The 18,557-nt window shown below is 44.3% G+C and overlaps 1 protein-coding gene across 9 annotated transcripts in view; it reads right to left on the bottom strand.

The window, feature by feature from the left end:
- Positions 1–18,557, bottom strand: part of SFMBT2 (Scm like with four mbt domains 2) — a 231,354-nt gene that overhangs the window by 45,080 nt on the left and 167,717 nt on the right. For all 9 annotated transcript variants that reach the window (XR_010411717.1, XM_064592089.1, XM_064592090.1 and 6 more), the window contains 3 exons: positions 4,901–5,014; positions 2,340–2,382; positions 379–449 (listed from right to left, as the gene is read on the bottom strand). Coding sequence is in view for 8 of the 9 variants with exons in the window: in XM_064592089.1 (XP_064448159.1) it covers positions 379–449; positions 2,340–2,382; positions 4,901–5,014 (228 nt within the window). In the remaining variant the exon portion in view is untranslated. The remainder of the gene's footprint in view (positions 1–378; positions 450–2,339; positions 2,383–4,900; positions 5,015–18,557) is intronic.

The raw sequence follows: 18,557 nt of genomic DNA, 5'->3' as shown, positions 1-18,557 counted from the left end.
CAGTAATGAAAAATGCAAGTGGGATGCCATAAAATGTCAAAAAAAAATGAGTGCCTAATAATGATATTTTCAATTCTTTCTCCTTGCACATGACCATCCACAACATACAACCCTAACTGGGCCCAAATTTCCAAGGAACACATGGACTCTTCTCCTGCAGACTGAGAGAAGCGTCTAGAGCTACTGACCAAGAGACAGAAGAGGCAGAGAATCTGGTTTAGAAATTTTTTTTTAAAGTAGGTATGTGTTAATAAGTAGCAACAGAGACAAGGAGAATGAACTTAAAGTTGAAATATTCTTATATTAGACCTAAAAACACACGCATGTCTCCACTCCCAAATTGGGACGGGACAGCCAGCCGTAAGTGGGCTCATTTACCTGAGGTGTCCAGGTGAGAGAATAAACAAAGGTCGTGAGGTATTTTCTCAACAGGCACTGTGGATGGCAATCTGTTGATCAAGAAAATACAACTATCACGGGTCGCACACTTGAGAAGGAACTCAACTAATGAAGTAACTAATTAAATTAATTAAACTAATTCCGAAGTCTTTCCACAACTTAAAGCGATTATCACAGAAATCCAAGCACACAGTAAAAGAGAGGATGCATATATGTCAAGCAGCAACATCAGTACAAACGTATCCGTTTCAAAGAGGTCGTCCCCAAATTCTTGCAATAACCCTAAGAAGCCAATGGCATGTCTGCCCCTCAGGTTGTCATCCCTAATCAGCGATGTTCTTCCAGGAGGCTCCTGGCTTGTCTCTTACTATAGAATTGTCATAATGCCCTTCATTATATTTTAGACACAAAGAAACATCAACTCGCATGGATTTTAACGGAAGTCAGACCTCTCTTCAATAGAAGAAACTAGTACTTTCTACAAGCTAGTGTCTGAGAACTGCTTGTGTGGGTCATGGCCACACTAAAAAGACCTTCAAAGAAAGCCTATGAACGGATGGGTCCTAGAACGAGAAGTAGGCCCAGCCTAGGGCAGAGCTTTGTGTTACAGTTCGGTAAAAAAGTTGCTGAATAAACATTAAAAATGTAGCCATGGGGGAAAAGAGGTGCGTTGGTTTTTACAGGGTACCCAGGAGGGCGGTGTGGAAATCACACCATTGAAAAATGACACAAGTGCAGAGCAAACCATCACAAAATCTCAGTGGGGTCATCTTCACACTGGCTCTCAAAGTGGGGTCCCCACACTAGAGGACCGGCACCACCTAGAAACTTGTTAAATGCACAGATGCTCAGGCCCCACTAAAGACATCCTGAGCCAGGGAATTTGGAGATGGGGACCCAGCAGTGTGTGTGTTTTATCGAGCCGTCTGGGTGACTGGTGCAAGTGCAGGATGGGGACCACGGATCCACGGGCCATAAATTGAGGAGCTACAAAATCGGATTTGGATTCAATGATGGGACCATTTAATTCTTTGCTCTCGATTTCAACGTTATCCAGACCAAACTGGAGTCAGATTATTAACCTGCTACACTGTGTTTAGACATGCATGTATGGAAAATGCCCACAAAACTGTTATTCACATTTGAATAGCCATGCAGTCATTATTCAATTTCATTTTAAGTTTAAACCGGGTATCCGAAAAGATCAAATTCATTTCCACCAGTGTATTTTCATTAGAAAACAGAACCACCTGGCAAAGGCTGTGTATTTTAGTGTACCTTAGCTAATCTTCAATATATAAAAATGCTACTAATGGTGAGAATTTTTCAAAAACATACTGCACGTATGCACACTGCCTGATACCCTCCTTCTCCCTAAAATTACAACTGAAATGGGGGAGAACTTACATTGACTTAACCCTGTACAACCCACACAATTTTTTTTTCCACAGGAAATCTAATTTAATCTTCATGAACCCCCTGAGAAACAGGTGTTTCACAAAGAAGGGCGTCGAGATGCAGAGCATTAAGCAGCTTCCTCAAGGACACCTTGCTGGGGGCTGGCAGAGATGGCCTCGGACGGCAGTCTGCCTGCCAGGCCGGCCACGACCCATGACGCCAGCATGCTGAGTGTGGGCAGGGACAGCGACGCGTGGCCAGGGGGGCCTCAAAGAGGGCTTTCACTATCAAGGTGTGAGGCCAGGATGCCCTCCAGCTGGAACGGAAGAGAGAAACTGCAATCCGGAGAAGAGATCCCTAGAAGAGGCGAGCCCGTGTCTTCCATGTAACGGGTGCACCATAAACAACAACAGGTATTTCTGGCTACCATCTCTGTGAACCCACTCACTGATAAAAACGGCCACACTTCCTTATTCTCTATAAAGACAGTTCTATATACCATCTAAGTTTTGGGGGAAAAAAAACAAAACACAAAAACTTACTGTTTTTCTGGCTGCACAACTGCAATCTTTCTCTTCTTTTGTGCTGTAAAACAGGCAAGAAAGGGCAAAAGGACAGTCAGTTTCATTCACGAGTTGGGCAAAAGCATTTTTTTTAAAATGTCTTCATGGGGGCGCCTGGGTGGCTCAGTTGGTTAAGCGACTGCCTTCGGCTTAGGTCATGATCCTGGAGTCCCAGGAATGAGTCCTGCATCGGGCTCCCTGCTCAGCGGGGAGTCTGCTTCGCCCTCTGACCCTCCCCCTTCTCATGCTCCCTCTCTTTCTCTCTCATTCTCTCTCTCTAAAATATAAAATCTTTAAAAAAAAAATGTCTTCAGGGAAAACTGTGTCAGTTTTAAAGAAACAATTTAAACACTGGAAAGTTATTTCACTCATGCCACAACTTTATCTTATTTTCTTCCAGCATTAAAATAAACTCTGACTCAGGGCGCCTGGGTGGTGCAGTTGGTTGAGCATCTGACTCTTGGTTTTGGCTCAGGTCGTGATCTCAAGGTCTTGAGATCAAGCCCCATGTCTGGCTCTGCGCTCAGCGGGGAGTCTGCGTGTCCCTCTCTCTCCCTCTGCCCCTCCCCTTCACTTTCTCCCCCCTTCTCAATCTCTCTCTCTAAAATAAATAAATAAATCTAAAAGAGACTTTGACTCATCAGAAATGAAGTCTAAATAGAATTTACTGCATTTAATGAGATTAAATGGATCACTATGTTTATATCCTTTGGATAAATACCTAGTAGTGCAATTGCTGGGTTGTAGGGTTGCTCTATTTTTAACACTAGCTACTTTATTCTAAAATATGCTTTTAATAAGAAAGAAAGAGGACACGAGACAGGAGTTTCTGTCTGAGGCACAACTAAGACCGAGGGGACCAGCCCTACCCACCACTAAACCCCGGGAGCACCTGACCTGGCTCTCAGGCCAACTGAACCAAGAATCTGTGGCACTGTGAGAGGACAAAAACAGAATGCCCTTGAGATTGAAAAAAATTATTCTATGCTCAAAATTTTAGAAATATGTTAATATGAGGACAATATATTACTCTCATTGGATCAGATTCATTGAGCAGTATGGTGTATGGGAGAGAAGAATCCCTTAAAATCCACCTGTGTATAATCTGGGCGACCTACTTTGTTTCACACAGACAATGCACCATCCTCCTCTTAATGGATGTGGAATAGAACTGTCCTTCAAACTGCTGACATCAGGGGACAGGAAGCCAACTATAGGACGGAACTCCCTTTTCTAGTAATTTCCTGAGCATCTACATAAATGAACCCTATAGTAGGATGCTAGAAAGTAAAGCTAGCATACAAATTACAAAAAGAAAATACCAGAAATATCTACTTCACAAAAAAATCAAAACCCCTTATTTTTAAGGACTCGTAACTTTATTTTCAATTTTTTAATTTTTTATTTAAATTCAATTTAATTAACACATACTGTATTACTAATTTCAGGGGTAGAATTTAGTGATTCATCAATTGTATATAACACCCAGTGCTCATCACATCACATCCCCTCCTTAATGTCCATCACCCAGTTATCCCATTCCTTCCACCCACCTCCCCTCCAGCAACCCTCAGTTTGTTTCCTGTAGTTAAAAGTCTCTTTTGATTTGTCTCCCTCTCTGTTTTCATCTTATTTTATTTTTCCCTCCCTTCCCCTATGTTCATCTGTTTTGTTTCTTAAAGTCCATATATAAATGAAATCAAATGGTATTTGTCTTTCTCTGACTTATTTCGCTCACCATAATACCCTCTAGTTCCATCCATGTCATTGCAAATGACAAGATTTCATTCTTTTTGATGGCTGAGTAATATCTCATTGTATATATGAACTGCATCGTCTTTATCCATTCATCTGTCAATGGACATCTGGGCTCTTTCCATAGTTTGGCTATTGTGAACATTGATGCAATAAACATTGGGGTGCAGGTGCCCCTTCGGACCACTGTGTTTGTATCCTTTGGATAAATACCTAGTAGTGCAATTGCTGGGTCATAGGGTAGCTCTATCTTTAACTTTTTGAGGAACCTCCATACTGTTTCCAGAGTGGCTGCACCAGCTTGCATTCCCACCAAGAGTGTAGGAGGATTCCCACTCATGCACTCTCTCTCCCCCTCTCAAAAACAACAACAAAAACAACAAAAACCAACAAAAAAACCCACACAGTATTTAGCTTAAATTTTCTCTAATCAAAATAATGAACTATAAATTGGGAGTGAAGACCTATTTTATTTTATATATATTTATATATTATTTTATACAATCTTTATAGATCTTAGTATATTTATATCTTATCTCTGCCACTCTGTGATGCTCACCTGCCTTATCATTATGACTTAGCTTGTCAACCTGTGAGGTGCTTCCAAATATCCATCTCTCGAAGATACTGAAAACATCCACAAGATAAAAATATTGGTGCTCCGTGGTAAATCTAACACAAGGTCTGTTTTTTACAACCTGGCTACAGTCTCTTCACAGAACTGTCTATTTACCCCCGCAAGCCCCGCATGTTGTCCACAGGGCTCCCAACTGGACGATACTCACAGACTGTTTTGTGTGGTGTGGTCAGAGGGTAAGAGTTGGCTTCGCACCAGCCCACGGGGAAGATGTCCATGGACTCCACGTCGACAATGAACTCTGGAGTAGGAGTCTGCAGACCTGCATCGGAAGAGTCAAGACAACAGGTACAGACTTTACCACAGAGACCCGGAAGAAGCGAGCAAAGCACAAGCATCCCCGAGATGAGGACCACACTCCCCGGGCCAGTCAACCGAGCAGAGTCTGATGACAGATACCAGCACCTGAAATACCAAACAGCCGGAGCACGAGGGGTGCAAATAAAGTGGAGATCCAGAGAATCCAAGCTACTTTCTACTGCGCATGGGCGGGGGGCACAGGGGGGTGCAGAAAAACTGGCAGAGAGAACAAGTACGCCCCTTTCCTAAAAGTACCTTTAAAACGAAGGAAACGGGCCCGAGCTGGGGTGGGGACCACAGCACGCGTGTGTAAGCCACCAAGACACACTTCATCCGACACCAAGCAAAGGTCAACCTTCAACTAAGAAAAGCTACCATCACTGTGAAAAGGAGCTAGTTGGGCACGGCAACTCGGGTTCTGAGCAGGACACACAGAAGACAAAATTCCTCTAGGGAACTTGCTCACTCATCGGTTTGACTGCAGTTCCTTATTTTGACCTCTGTTTGTGGCCTGCAGACTTTCATCATGTCACACAAAAGCCATCATCATGACTATCATCCTAACTTTCTTTCTCCTTAATTCTCCCATAATTTGAAGGATATATAAGCTAAAAGAATGAAAGCAGGTTTATGGGGATTATTTCTCAACACAGTTGAGTGAATGGATATCATTTCTGTCTCCTATTATGACTCAAGTGATACTTAACCTACTTGCCAAAGAGACCATCAAATACACAAGATGACATCCAAAACAGACAAGAAGTGAAGAAACTCTCCGGGTGGCTTCCAATGTGGAAGTGACTGCCCCTGTCTCGGAGGGCACACGGCTCTCCAGTGGGTCCTTAAGCTGTTTCCTCATCTTTGGACTCACAAAAATAGCATGTGTTTCTTAGCTACTTAACAATTTTGCTAACGGGCTGAATTCATCTACAACATACATTTCTATCTCCAGACTTACATTTAGGTACAATTAAGATTTTCAAGGTCAAAGTAGTACTTCGAAAGGAAGCATAAGGTGAACTTGATAGTCTGCTCCTTCCTGAATCATGACTTTCATCTTCCAATATTCTGCTGGTTCAAACATCACTTGGTATTAATGCTTTAATATATACACTTCCATAACAACGTATACAGTAATAGATATATACGGCTGTCTTTACCATACTTTAAAATTCTTTGATCATGCTCTCCATTCAAAACAAATATTTATGAGCTACAACGTGTCAGCGACTATGTCCTCAAGAAAGTTATAACCCTGCCTTCCTTGCACTTTCAAATCTAACCCATTAAGGCATCTACTAAATAAGAACAGATGGAAAAGTGGGTTATTTATCTCCCAGGAACATTTTCCTGACCGTGAAACTTTTCTAAACTTATTCTGAATGGTGGGTACTGATTCCTTATGTCCCTTTATCAACTTTATGCATCTAGATACATCTGTCTGGACTCAGAATATAATCTTTTTAAAAAATAACCCATTATTTTCCACGACCAGGAACCCACTAGCTTACAAAATGATCATAGCCAATGCAGTTTATCCAAGGCGTGATTATTGCTAATTGAAAAATGTATGTGATTCTCCTTGATTATTCTATGATTTCCAAAATTACCTATGCAAAGCCTAGTGGACTACTGCAAGAGTCTTACCATTTTAGAGGACACCCTCTGTGAACAACACAAGACCATGCTCAACCTCGGACGTCATTTCAGCCGCATCCGTCAATATGGATTCTATTCATTCATCCTTATCCAGAACCTTCATCTCAAAATCAATCAGGAAGCCTCAATCTCCATCTATGGGGAAGTACTTAAAGAAATCATGGTACACTGTATGACAGGATATTCTGCCACTATAAAAAAGGACGAGAAACCTCTTTGTATATTTATATCTAAGGATGTATATGTATACGTTGAGTCAAAGAAAGGCAGAGTATGGAACACTGCGTATATATAGTATGCTACCATCTGTTTAAAAAGGGGGAAATAACATATATTTATATGTGCATAAGACAAATCTGGAAGAAAGTGCAAAATTCTAATACAATGGGCGTCTGCTGGTAAGGAGCTGAGACACTGAGGGATGGGGGCAGGAGTGGGAGAGAGACTCTGACCACGGATACTTTCATGTATTCTTGGCCCTTGCGAATGAATCAACTAATTTACAATCACAACCTCACTATCACCACAATAACCACACAACACAAAATGCTCCGAGAAGAAAAAAAGAGTCTCATGCATGGACCATACTGCCAGAGAGGCCAGATTAACGAAGGGCAAGTGACCTTAATAGGAAATAAAACCAAACTACAATGAATCATTTCGCTGCTAAGAGGACAAAGATGTTCCATATTCACAAAGCATATAAATTTGTAAGCATCACTTTGGAACCTTAATATAATTCTGCCATGTGCCATATCCTGAGACTGCGTCATCCCCTCAATGGATACTGTTCCCTTCCACAAAGTTCTACCTGCCCTCTGAAAGGCAGAGTCTTTGGGAAGAGAGTCGGAAGGAGCCCCACACCTCCATTAAGAGGTGGGAAGGGAAGAAAGGCAAGAGGTACTTAGAGAAGCAAGTTAGCCTTGCTCAGTACCCTCCTTAAAAGTCAAAGGCCACAGCAAATTGTGACGGGCTCGAGCGTGCGATGGAAAGATAAGGCCCCAGAGGAGAGAAAGTGATCGGTGATCCGGGAGCGAGACTGGGCACCGGAAACCCCGGGGGCCATCCGTCTGGCTCCTTCCATCTGCAGAGGCCCATCTACAAAACCAGACTGTCATGTCCCTTCATCAGCTGTGGGGCCAAATTCCCAAGGAAAAAAGAGACAGGCAAAACTGTGGGCAGCAATACCAAGATGTGATAGGAAACAGGCAGTCTGAAGGAAAACAACAGAAATGGGATCAAATGTGTGTGTGCAGAGAGAGACGCTCACAGGACCGCAAGCACAAGCAAGCCCTGACATCGGGCCCGGCACTTGGCCAAATGCTTAATCCTTATAAGGGATATGGACCAAATACATCCCCATTTTACAGATGAGTAAGCTGAGGCACAGAAGATCAAAGAGCAAGTGACGGATCCAGGATTTGACCCTAAATAATCTAACTCTAGAGGCATTGCAGGTGGCCTTTTCCTTTCTTTCTCTTGTTTTTGCTTCTGGTTTGGGTTTGGATTGGCTGGGTCTGTTTAGCATCTGTCCCATTCCTATTCAGGCCCCACATCCCTCCTGCAGAATTTCCCGGATGAGGCAGCCACTGGCACCTCCCACAAAGGGGAAGGAGCCAGATTTGCCCTCTCTGCGGGCAAATGACAACAGAAAGGTAGTCAGTCAGAAATCACATCCATCATGACGGCAGCTTGAAAGCCCAAACCCTGTGTGGGTTCATGCAGCAAAGCCTCTGGAGAGGCGATCCCCCAGCCCCCTCCTCAAAAGCCTTCCCCCAAATTCGCATTTTGCCTAAGACAGCTGGCCCAGTTCTGTTGCTGATCACCAAGGACCCATTTAATCGAGCATCAGCTTTGGCCACAAAACAGATCTGGGAGGATTAAAAGCCTCTGCCCACAGACAGTTCCCACTCTACGACCACCCTCTTTAATGTTCAGGAAACATTGCTCTCAGCCCCTGATCTGCTGAAGCAGCTTCTCCCAAAATTGTCTCATGCAGGCCATACCTCCTTTTAAGATTTTAAAACCACCCACACTGGCTTGAAATATAATTACTTTCACATTTGCATTTTCCCTTGTTTGATTTTTGCAAGTCTCTGCGAAATGCTTATTAACCAACCTGACTTTTCCACAAATTACAGAAAGGCTTAAGGGGCAGTTTTCCGCACCTGGTGTCCTATCTATAAGAGGTCACCTCAACAGGAGTTCCTTTAAACCATGCCACACCCTGCCCATTAGATCTTAGATACCTTTACAAACCCTAGCACATAGAAGAATCATCTGGGGAGGGTGACGATAAAATGCAGACTCCATGGGGCCCCTGGGTGGCTCAGATGGTTAAGCGTCTGCCTTCAGCTCAGGTCATGACCCCAGAGTCCTGGGATCAAGCCCCACATCAGGCCGCCCGCTAGCGGGGAGCCTGCTTCTCCCTCTCCCTCTGCTGCTCCCCCTGCTTGTGCTCTCTCACTCTGTCAAATAAATAAAAATCTTTTAAATAAATAAATAAATAAATAAATAAATAAATAAAAATAAAATGCAAACTTCCAGACCCTGCTTCAGACTCAGATGCTCTAGGTCTGAGGAAGGTGCGTTTTAATAGGACTCCCGGAGATGATGTGGAGGGTAGTTTACTGGAACTGAACCAAGCATAGGAAAAAACTAGCCAAAGAGGTTTTGAATGTTAGCTTACATGTATAAAATATCTCACCGGCTCAAAATCCGGCTGGCAAGATAGCAGTGTTTTGTTTTTATTTGTTGTTGTTGTTGTTGTTTTTAGATTCAATTAGCCACCATATACTCACCATGTACTCATCATTAGTTTCACAGGTACAGGTCAGTGATTCATCAGTTGCATATAACACCCAGTGCTCATCACATCACGTGCCCTCAATGCCCATCACCCAGTTATCCCATCCCTCCACCCCTCACCCCTCTAACAACCCTCAGTTTGTTCCCTAGAATTAACAGTCTCTCATGGTTTGTCTCCCTCTCTGACTTCTTCACATTCAATTTTTCCTCCCTTTCCCTATGATCATCTGTACTGTTTCTTCTATTCCACATATGAGTGAAACCATATGATAATTGTCTTTCTCTGACTTATTTCACTCAAGATAATCCCCTCCAGTTCCACCCATGTCAATGTAAATGGTAGGTATTCATCCTTTCTGATGGCTGAGTAATATGGACCACATCTTCTTTATCCATTCATCTGTCGATAGACATCTGGGCTCCTTCCACGATTGGCTATTGTGGACAATGCTGCTATGAACACTGGGGTGCATATACCCTTTCGGATCACTACATTTGTATCTTTGGGGTAAATACCCAGTAGTGCAATTGCTGGGTTGTACAGTAGCTCTATTTTCAACTTTTTGAGGAACCTCCATACTGTTTTCCAGAGTGGCTGCACCAGCTTGCATTCCCACCAACACTGTATGTAGGAGGGTTCCCCTTTCTCTGCATCCCCGCCAATATCTGTCGTTTCCTGACTTGTTAATTTTAGCCACTTTGACTGGTGTGAGGTGGTATCTCATTGAGGTTTTGATTTGGATTTCCCTGATGCTGAGCGATGTTGAGCACTTTTTCATGTGTCTGTTGGCCATTTGGAGGTCTTCTTTGCAGAAATGTCTGTTCATGTCTTCTGCCCTTTTCCTGATTGGATTATTTGTTCTTTGGGTATTGAGTTTGATAAGTTTTTTATAGATTTTGGATACTAGCCCTTTATCTGATATGGCATTTGCAAATATCTTCTCCCATTCTGTCAGTTGTCTTTTGGTTTTGTTGACTGTTTCTTTTGCTGTGCAAAAGTTTTTTATCTTGATGAAATCCCAATAGTTCATTTTTGTCCTTGCTTCCCTTGCCTCTGGTGATGTTTCTAGGAAGAAGTTGCTGCGGCTGAGGTTGAAGAGGTTGCTGCCTGTGTTCTCCTCTAGGATTTTGATGGATTCCTATCTCACATTTAGGTCTTTCATCATTTTAAGTTTTATCTTTGTGTGTGGTGTAAGGAAATGGCCCAGTTTCTTTCTTCTGCATGTGGCTGTCCAATTTTCCCAACACCATTTGTTGAAGAGACTGTCCTTTTTCCATCGGACATTCTTTCCTGTTTTGTCAAAGATTAGTTGACCATAGAGTTGAAGGTCCATTTCTGGGCTCTCTATTCTGTTCCATTGATCTATGTGTCTGTTTTTGTGCCAGTACCATGCTGTCTTGATGATGACAGCTTTGTAATAGAGCTGGAAGTCCAGAATTGTGATGCCGCCAGCTTTGGTTTTCTTTTTCGACATTCCCCTGGTTATTCGGCATCTATTCTGTTCCATACAATTTTTAGGATTATTTGTTCCAGCTCTGTGAAAAATATCAATGGTATTTTGATAGGGATTGCATTGAGTGCGTAGACTTCTCTGCTCTAACAATATTTATTCTTCCAATCCATGAGCATGGAATGCTCTTCCATTTCTTTGTGTCTTCCTCAATTTCTTTCATAAGTATTCTGTAGTTTTCAGAGTACAGATCCTTTACCTCTTTGGTTAGGTTTATTCCTAGGTATCTTACAGTTTGGGGTGCAACGTAAATGGGATCGATTCCTTAGTTTCTCTTTCTTCTGTCTCATTGTTAGTGTACAGAAATGCAACTGATTTCTGTGCATCAATTTTATATCCTGCCACGTTGCTGAATTCCTGTATGAGTTCTAGCACTTTTGGGGTAGTGTCTTTGGGTTTTTCACATAAAGTATCATGTCATCTGTGAAGAGTGAGAGTTTGATTTTTTCTTTGCCAACTTAAATGCCTTTTATTTCTTTCTGTTGTCTGACTGCTGAGGCTAGGACTTCGAGCACTATGTTGAACAACGGTGGTGAGAGTGGGCATCCCTGTCCTGTTCCTGACCTTAGAGGAAAAGCTCTGTTTTTCCCCATCGAGAAGGATATTCACTGTGGGCTTTTTGTAGATGGCTTTTATGATATTGAGGTGTGTTCCCTCTATTCCTACACTGTGAAGAGTTTTAATCAGGAAAGGATGCTATATTTTGTCAAATGCTTTTTCTGCATCAATTGGGAGGATCATAGGTTTCTTGTCCTTTCTTTTATTAATGTGATGTATCACATTGATTTCTGAATGTTGACCCACTCTTGCAGCCCAGGAACAAATAAATCCCATTTGGTCGTGGTGAATAAGACTTTTAATGTACTGTTGGATCCTATTAGCTAGTATCTTGGTGAAAATTTTGGCATCCATGTTCATCAGGGATATTAGCCTGTAATTCTCCTTTTTGGTGGTGTCTTTGTCTGGTTTTGGGATCAAAGTAACGCTGGCCTCACAGAATGAGTCTGCAAGTTTTCCTTCCATTTCCTTTTTTTGAAACAGCTTCAGAAGAATAGGTATTAATTCTTCTTTAAATGTTTGGTAGAATTCCCCTGCAAAGCCATCTGGCCCTGGACTCTATTTTGTTGGGATATTTTTGATGACTGCTTCAATTTCCTTGCTCGTTATGGATCTGCTCAGGTTTTCTATTTCTTCCTGTTTCAGTTTTGGTAGTTTATATGTGTCCAGGAACGCATCCATTTCTTCCAGATTGCCTAATTTGTTGGCATATAGTCGCTCATAATATGTTCTTAAAATTGTATTTCCTTCGTGTTGGTTATGATCTCTCCTCTTTCATTCATAATTTTATTAATTTGGGTCTTTTTTTCTTTTTGATAAGTCTGGCTAGGGGTTTATCAATCTTATTAATTCTTCCAAAGAATCAGCTAGCAGTTCTTAAGGGACTGCTGTATCTTAAATCACTTTCTTGTTCAGAAACACAAGATCTGATTTATTCCTCTTATCTATTCAAGCAAGCATTTAGCGAGCAAAGTGCACATGAACTCCCGTCCAAATATTGTGCTATGTGATAGGCAAAGACAGAGGAGCACAGCCCTGTATAATGCCTCACGACACCAAAGACAGTATCAAGATGTTTACAGACACAGTGAGTGTTCTGTTCTGATGGAGTGCAGGCTCTGGGCAGGGGGGTAAAGCTGACGTGACAAGGGGCTGCCCTTCCGTCTGCTCATCAGCCACCTCCTCTTCCTAAGCTCTTACTAAACCATGCACTTTACAGATGCTAATTCCCTCCTCCGATCTCCACCACCATCCTATAAAGCAGGATCCATGATTATATATATTTTATAGAGCTGTACAAATAAGAAAAGAGGTTTCAAACTCAGAAAGTACTCAAGATCACATATCTAGGAATTGGACGTATTGTCAGGAGGGGGCTGCCAAATCCACGTGGTGGAACAAGAGCCTTGACTCCGGGAGACATACGGACAGACTGAGAATGAGCAGGAAGGCAATGGCTGTGATTTTACGAATCGAACTCTTAGGGCCCCATGAGGGCGGGCAGGGCAGCAGCAAGGGAAGAACTGAACTGTAGGATGAGGGGATGAAGACCTGGGACAGACGGCGGCCAGGAGACTTGAAGACCGAGCCGGGCAGGGGCACTGGGTGCTGAGGGGATGCACCGGTCACAGCGGCAGGCTGCAGGTGGCCATGTGCTGGCTTGGACAGTCTCGTGGCTTCTAACGGCGGTCACAGGGGAAACTCAAGCCAGCAAATGTCGGGCTAACAACAGTGACATCTGGATGGGGGACGCTGGTGTCCGCGTGGGGATGCTATGCCGGCAGCTAACACCGGGAGCTGTGTGCGGGTCTGCCGCGAGTGCCGGAGTCGTGGGCATGGAATGGCTCCTGCAGCCACAGAGAGATGAGACGGCGTGGGCACTCGGGAAGAAAAGCACTCTGAAGAGCTCTGACCTTTACGTGTGAGGGAAGCTGAACCAAGTAAAGCCAGGAACGCTCATCGAAGGAAGACTCTGTGGGGAGGAGAAACCTGCCTGGCCCAGTACTCTGGAAAAGAGATGGAAAAGAGATGGAGGGGAGGCTCTGAGGTCAATGTAGGACAAATGCTGCAAACAGGAAAAGAGGTGGGGACCACCTACAGATGGGGAGTTATCAGTGACTATGGGGAAACTTACGTAGAAAAAGCATCATAAGTAAAAAACAAAAACAACCAACCAAAGCCAGAGATGGAGAATATATATCAACCTTCATAGCAAGAGGAACAGGAAGCAGGAGTGTGAGGAGGACTGGAGATGGGAAAGTAATCACTACTCGTACGTAGAAAGGGCAGGACACCTGTCCAGGAGAGGTGCCAGTCGTCCGAGCAAATGTACCGTCCCCCCACGGATGCGCGGACGCTCGGCTGCTCGCCCAAACGTGAGCAGACTGAGCAAGGCGCGTCTCGCATCGTTACTTTGTTTAAAAGTGATAAACAACTTACACCAGTTAGAATGGAAAAAATTGATAAGGCAAGAAACAACAAATGTTGGAGAGGTTGTGGAGAAAGGGGAACCCTCTACACTGTTGGTGGGAATGCAAGTTGGTACAGCCACTTTGGAAAAGTGTGGAGGTGCCTCAAAAGATTAAATATAGGGGTGCCTGGGTGGCTCAGTCGTTAAGCGTCTGCCTTCGGCTCAGGTCATGATCCCAAGGTCCTGGGATCGAGCCCCGCGTCGGGCTCCCTGCTCGGCAGGAAGCCTGCTTCTCCCTCTCCCACTCTCTCTGCTTGTGTTCCCTCTCTTGCTGTGTCTCTCTCTGTCAAATAAATAAACAAAATCTTAAAAAAAAAATTAAATATAGAGCTATCCTATGACCCAGCAATTGCACTGCTGGGTATTTACCTCAAAGACACAGACGTAGTGAAAAGAAGGGCCATATGCACCCCAATGTTCACAGCAGCAAGGTATGCAATAGCCAAACTGTGGAAAGAGCTGAGATGCCCTTCAACAGACAAATGGATAAAGAAGATGTGGTCCATATATACAATGGAATATTACTCAGCCATCAGAAAAGATGAATACCCAACTTTTACATCAACATGGATGGGACTGGAGGAGATTTTGCTAAGTGAAATAAGTCAAGCAGAGAAAGTCAATTATCATATTATTTCACTTATTTGTGGAACATAAGGAATAGCATGGAGGATTAGGAGAAGGAAGGGAAAAATGAAGGGGGGACATCGGAGGTGGAGACGAACCATGAGAGACTATGGACTCTGAGAAACAAACTGAGGGTTCTAGAGGGGAGGGGGGTGGGATGATGGGTTAGCCGGGTGATGGGTATTAAAGAGGGCCTGTACTGCATGGAGCACTGCGTGTTATATGAAAACAATGAATCATGGATCACTACATCAAAAACTAATGATGTACTGTATGGTGACTAACATAACATAATAAAATAAAAAATTTTTTTTTAAATAAATAGGAGGGAGAAAAAATGAAAGTGATAAACGGTTTACCAGCTACCTCCACGAAAAGAACACACCTCCATCGTGTCGTTATGTGATCTCTGATCTTGTATATTCTATTTGCCACAAAACTAGGTTTTCCTTTATGATGAGGCAGAGAAAGGGAATGCTGGTTATGGCTGATTGGCTCTGGGCGCCAGTTCCCGCCTTCCTGTCTGCCAATGGGGGATGGAGAGCTGAGAAACGAAACTCCCAGACTCTGCTGCACGATCGATCCCAGGGACAAAGCAGGCTCCACCGGTGGTTATCGACCCACAGGAGATGCGGAGGACAGCATGAGGCTGGGGCGATCTTGCCACGGTTAGCACTGCCAGAAAGCGAGGCCGTGACAGCTGTTACAGCTGGACTTGATACTTCCATTTCTGTTCTTAAGCTTTAAGGGTCGCTAGAGAGGCTGCAACGGTACCACTGGAACCTCACACGCTTCGTGGTTGAAGCCCGTGGCAGACCAGCAGCGATTAAAGCTTCCTGCCCTCGGGAGATGCCAAGGTGCCCTTGATGTGAAGAGGCTTCTCAGTGATCGTGGAGGCACCTCGTTTCCTGTCCCAATCCCGTCCTACTCGAAACACTGCTTCTCAGCCGACCCCGGAGCAGACAGACTCGCCGTCTAGTTTCTAAGTTCTCTGAGTCCCCAAATCTCATTTCCCCTGGATGATAAATGAAATGTACAGCTTGGCACTGAACTACTCATCAGAGTAGATTGCATTTTACTGCCCCCACGCCCCAAGAAAATCTGAGTTCTGAGCCTCGACAGGCCTGAGGGGCTCACTTCTTACTCGAGCGGAGCATCTAGAACAGGGCTGCCCAAAAGAAGCTTCTGTAAGGATACGGACGTCCTATAACTGTGCTGTGCAAAACCGTAGCCACTAGCCTCATGTGACTAGTGAGCGCTTGACTGCAGATAGCCCAACTGAGGAACTGAAATTATAATTTAATTTAACTTAAAACAAAGGAGCCACCCATGGCTAGAAGCCATACAGTGGACAAAACAGAACTAACATTAGTATGTCCTGAGAATGTCTCCTGCAGGGGTTCCAATCTGGGGCCCATGAACTCCAAGGAGGCCCATCCAAGAATGGTTTTGAGAGGGTCCATGGATGGTCTGAAGTTGCATCAAAAATTGCATACATGTGCAAGTGCATTTTCCCGAGTGTCGGATGCCTTCATCAGAATCTCAAAGGGGCCTGTCTCATCACAATGTTAAAACTTTGTTGTGGAACTGGGACCATTCTCGGAATGGTCAGCACATTCTCAGTTCTAGTAAGATCACTTGGTCCAAAACAGATTGAATTTTCCAGGAATCTGGTACAGGAACAACCTAAGCCCTCCATTAAATGAAGTCTTCATGCGCACCTGGTTTGGGCCCTCAACCCTATGCCTCATGGAAATCAATTCTGCCATGGAAGGGCTCAAGCAAGAAACCTCATTAACCTTACTTAGCATGTTATCTCATTCATTCACGGATTTGCTCACATGCTCATTCATTCATTCATTCATTAGATCTCTAGAAAGCGAGAGGACAAGGAAGGCAAGAAGCAAGCCAATACAGCCTCTAGGCCCTGTGCCGACATGGGGCAGACAGACTAGGAGCCTTTGAGAGGCAAAGGATGCTGGGCTGGAATGGAGGAGAGGCGGCTGATCCCAAGTCTCCCTAAGAAGCAGGTCGACCACTAATCCCCTTGCTGATTGTGCACAGCCAGGTGATGCCTCCCCCCAGGCAGGCAGCTGGGGGTTTACTCTCTAGAAAACAGGAAGCAGAGAGACTTAGAGTCAGAAGCACCGGGACAGGGAAACCACAACGGTAGCAAACGGGCTCATGCGAAAGTGCACACGCCCGACGTGAAGGGTCTGCACCTTCCGGTTGTCACTCCTAACAACCCAGGTGCCATAGCTCAGGACACTGGGCTAACACTTAGAGCAAATGGAAGACAGGAAAACAGCAGAGGCAGGCTGACCTCGCCACAGCCAAGAAGCCAACAGAAAATCAGATACATCAGGAAATGTCACTGGGCCGTTCCAAAGTGCATGCATTTCTCAAGAGGGGAGAAGGAGAGCTCACACTCATCCTTGAACTGTCGCTGCATCTTGTGTTTAAATTCCTCCGCTGAAATTCTACATGAGGTTCAGGCTTCGAGAGTCGCAGGCTGTTCCTGACAGCTCTCGTCGGTGGAAATCGGGGAGCCCTGCATGTAATGTGCTTGTTGAAGTGGGATGTGAAGCTCGCAGTGACAGGAGGGGATTGCTGAACTCTAGAAAGCTCCTGCCCGAAGCTATACATGGCACAGATTCAAAGACTGACACTGACATATATGTTTCTCCAGGACTGAGTGTGGAAAGATTTTATTTTCTCTGGATTTCATTTCAGAGGGCAGCAAAAAATAAGGATCAGGAGACGGTGGTAACAGCCTAATTTGGGTTTGACTAAAGCTCTCTGTTCTTAAGATTTCAATACTTCTCAGGGGGCCTGGGAGGTGCAATCGGTTAAGCAGCCGACTCTTGGTTTCAGCCCAGGTCGTGAGATCAAGCCCCAGGATGGGCTCCCCACTCAGCGGGGTGTCTGCTTGAGATTCTCCCTCTCCCTCTGCCCCTCCTGCTCATTCTCTTTCCCTCTCGCTCTCAAATACATAAATGAATAAATCTTTAAAAAAAAAAGATTCTGATACTTCTCCACAGACCTGAAGATTCTGGGTCATCTTTGTTTTTTCGTCCTCTGCGTGTTTGTTTTTAGAAAAAACAGAACTGAAAGCAGTGGGTAAGAACTCCTACAGGGCCTCATTCCCTCCCTATGCTCAAAGCACAAGAAAGCCAGCCAAGAGTCCCCTGCCCGTTTCCATGTGTAACAGCACTCCCAATGGCAAAACCGGGTTTTGTTGTCCCCTTCCAGAGCTCTCTTCAAAAATTTCTGTAGTGGTATCCCCTAAAAGAGTTAAATAACTTTGCAGAAATGAAGCCTGCTGGTCACCGTCCCTTTTATGGCATAAAAGGAATTTCTGCCTCAGCCAAAAGACTAAAAGTAATATATTCAGGAATATGGAGCTTATCACATCTCTTCTGAACAGGAGGAAGATATTAATAATAAAGGGGGTAAGAGAAGCCAAGGAAGGCAAAGATGTAAGCCCTCTTAGGAAGGGAGCGGAAGCGCCGGGCGGACAGGTGGAAGGACATGGGGCACCCTGAGGATGGGTGGAAGACCCACACCTTATCCCCGGAGACAATGATCTGGAAGGCACGTAAAGTGATGTGGCGTGTGGGGCTGAAGACGCACGTGCACAGGGCTGCAATGTTGGAGGCGTTACCATGGAGAGCAACTCATACTACATGGCTAATGCTTATAATTGTAGATATAATCACCTCGAGCAGAGAGTATTAACACAAGAAAGAAAGCACTACAACATCCTCTCTAAACCACAAAAACCCCATCATAAATTGGCTTGCTAACCGTCAGCGGTGTGTGGGAGCTTGCAATTCTTCTCAAATATGCGTCTAAAATAATACCACCTCAAT

This window comes from Mirounga angustirostris, unplaced genomic scaffold (assembly GCF_029215605.1).
Source record: "Mirounga angustirostris isolate CCGP_5_RB_7025 unplaced genomic scaffold, mMirAng1.0.hap1 SCAF_5, whole genome shotgun sequence".
Classification (NCBI taxonomy): Eukaryota; Metazoa; Chordata; class Mammalia; order Carnivora; family Phocidae; genus Mirounga; species Mirounga angustirostris.
This window is presented reverse-complemented; position numbering and strand designations above follow the sequence as displayed.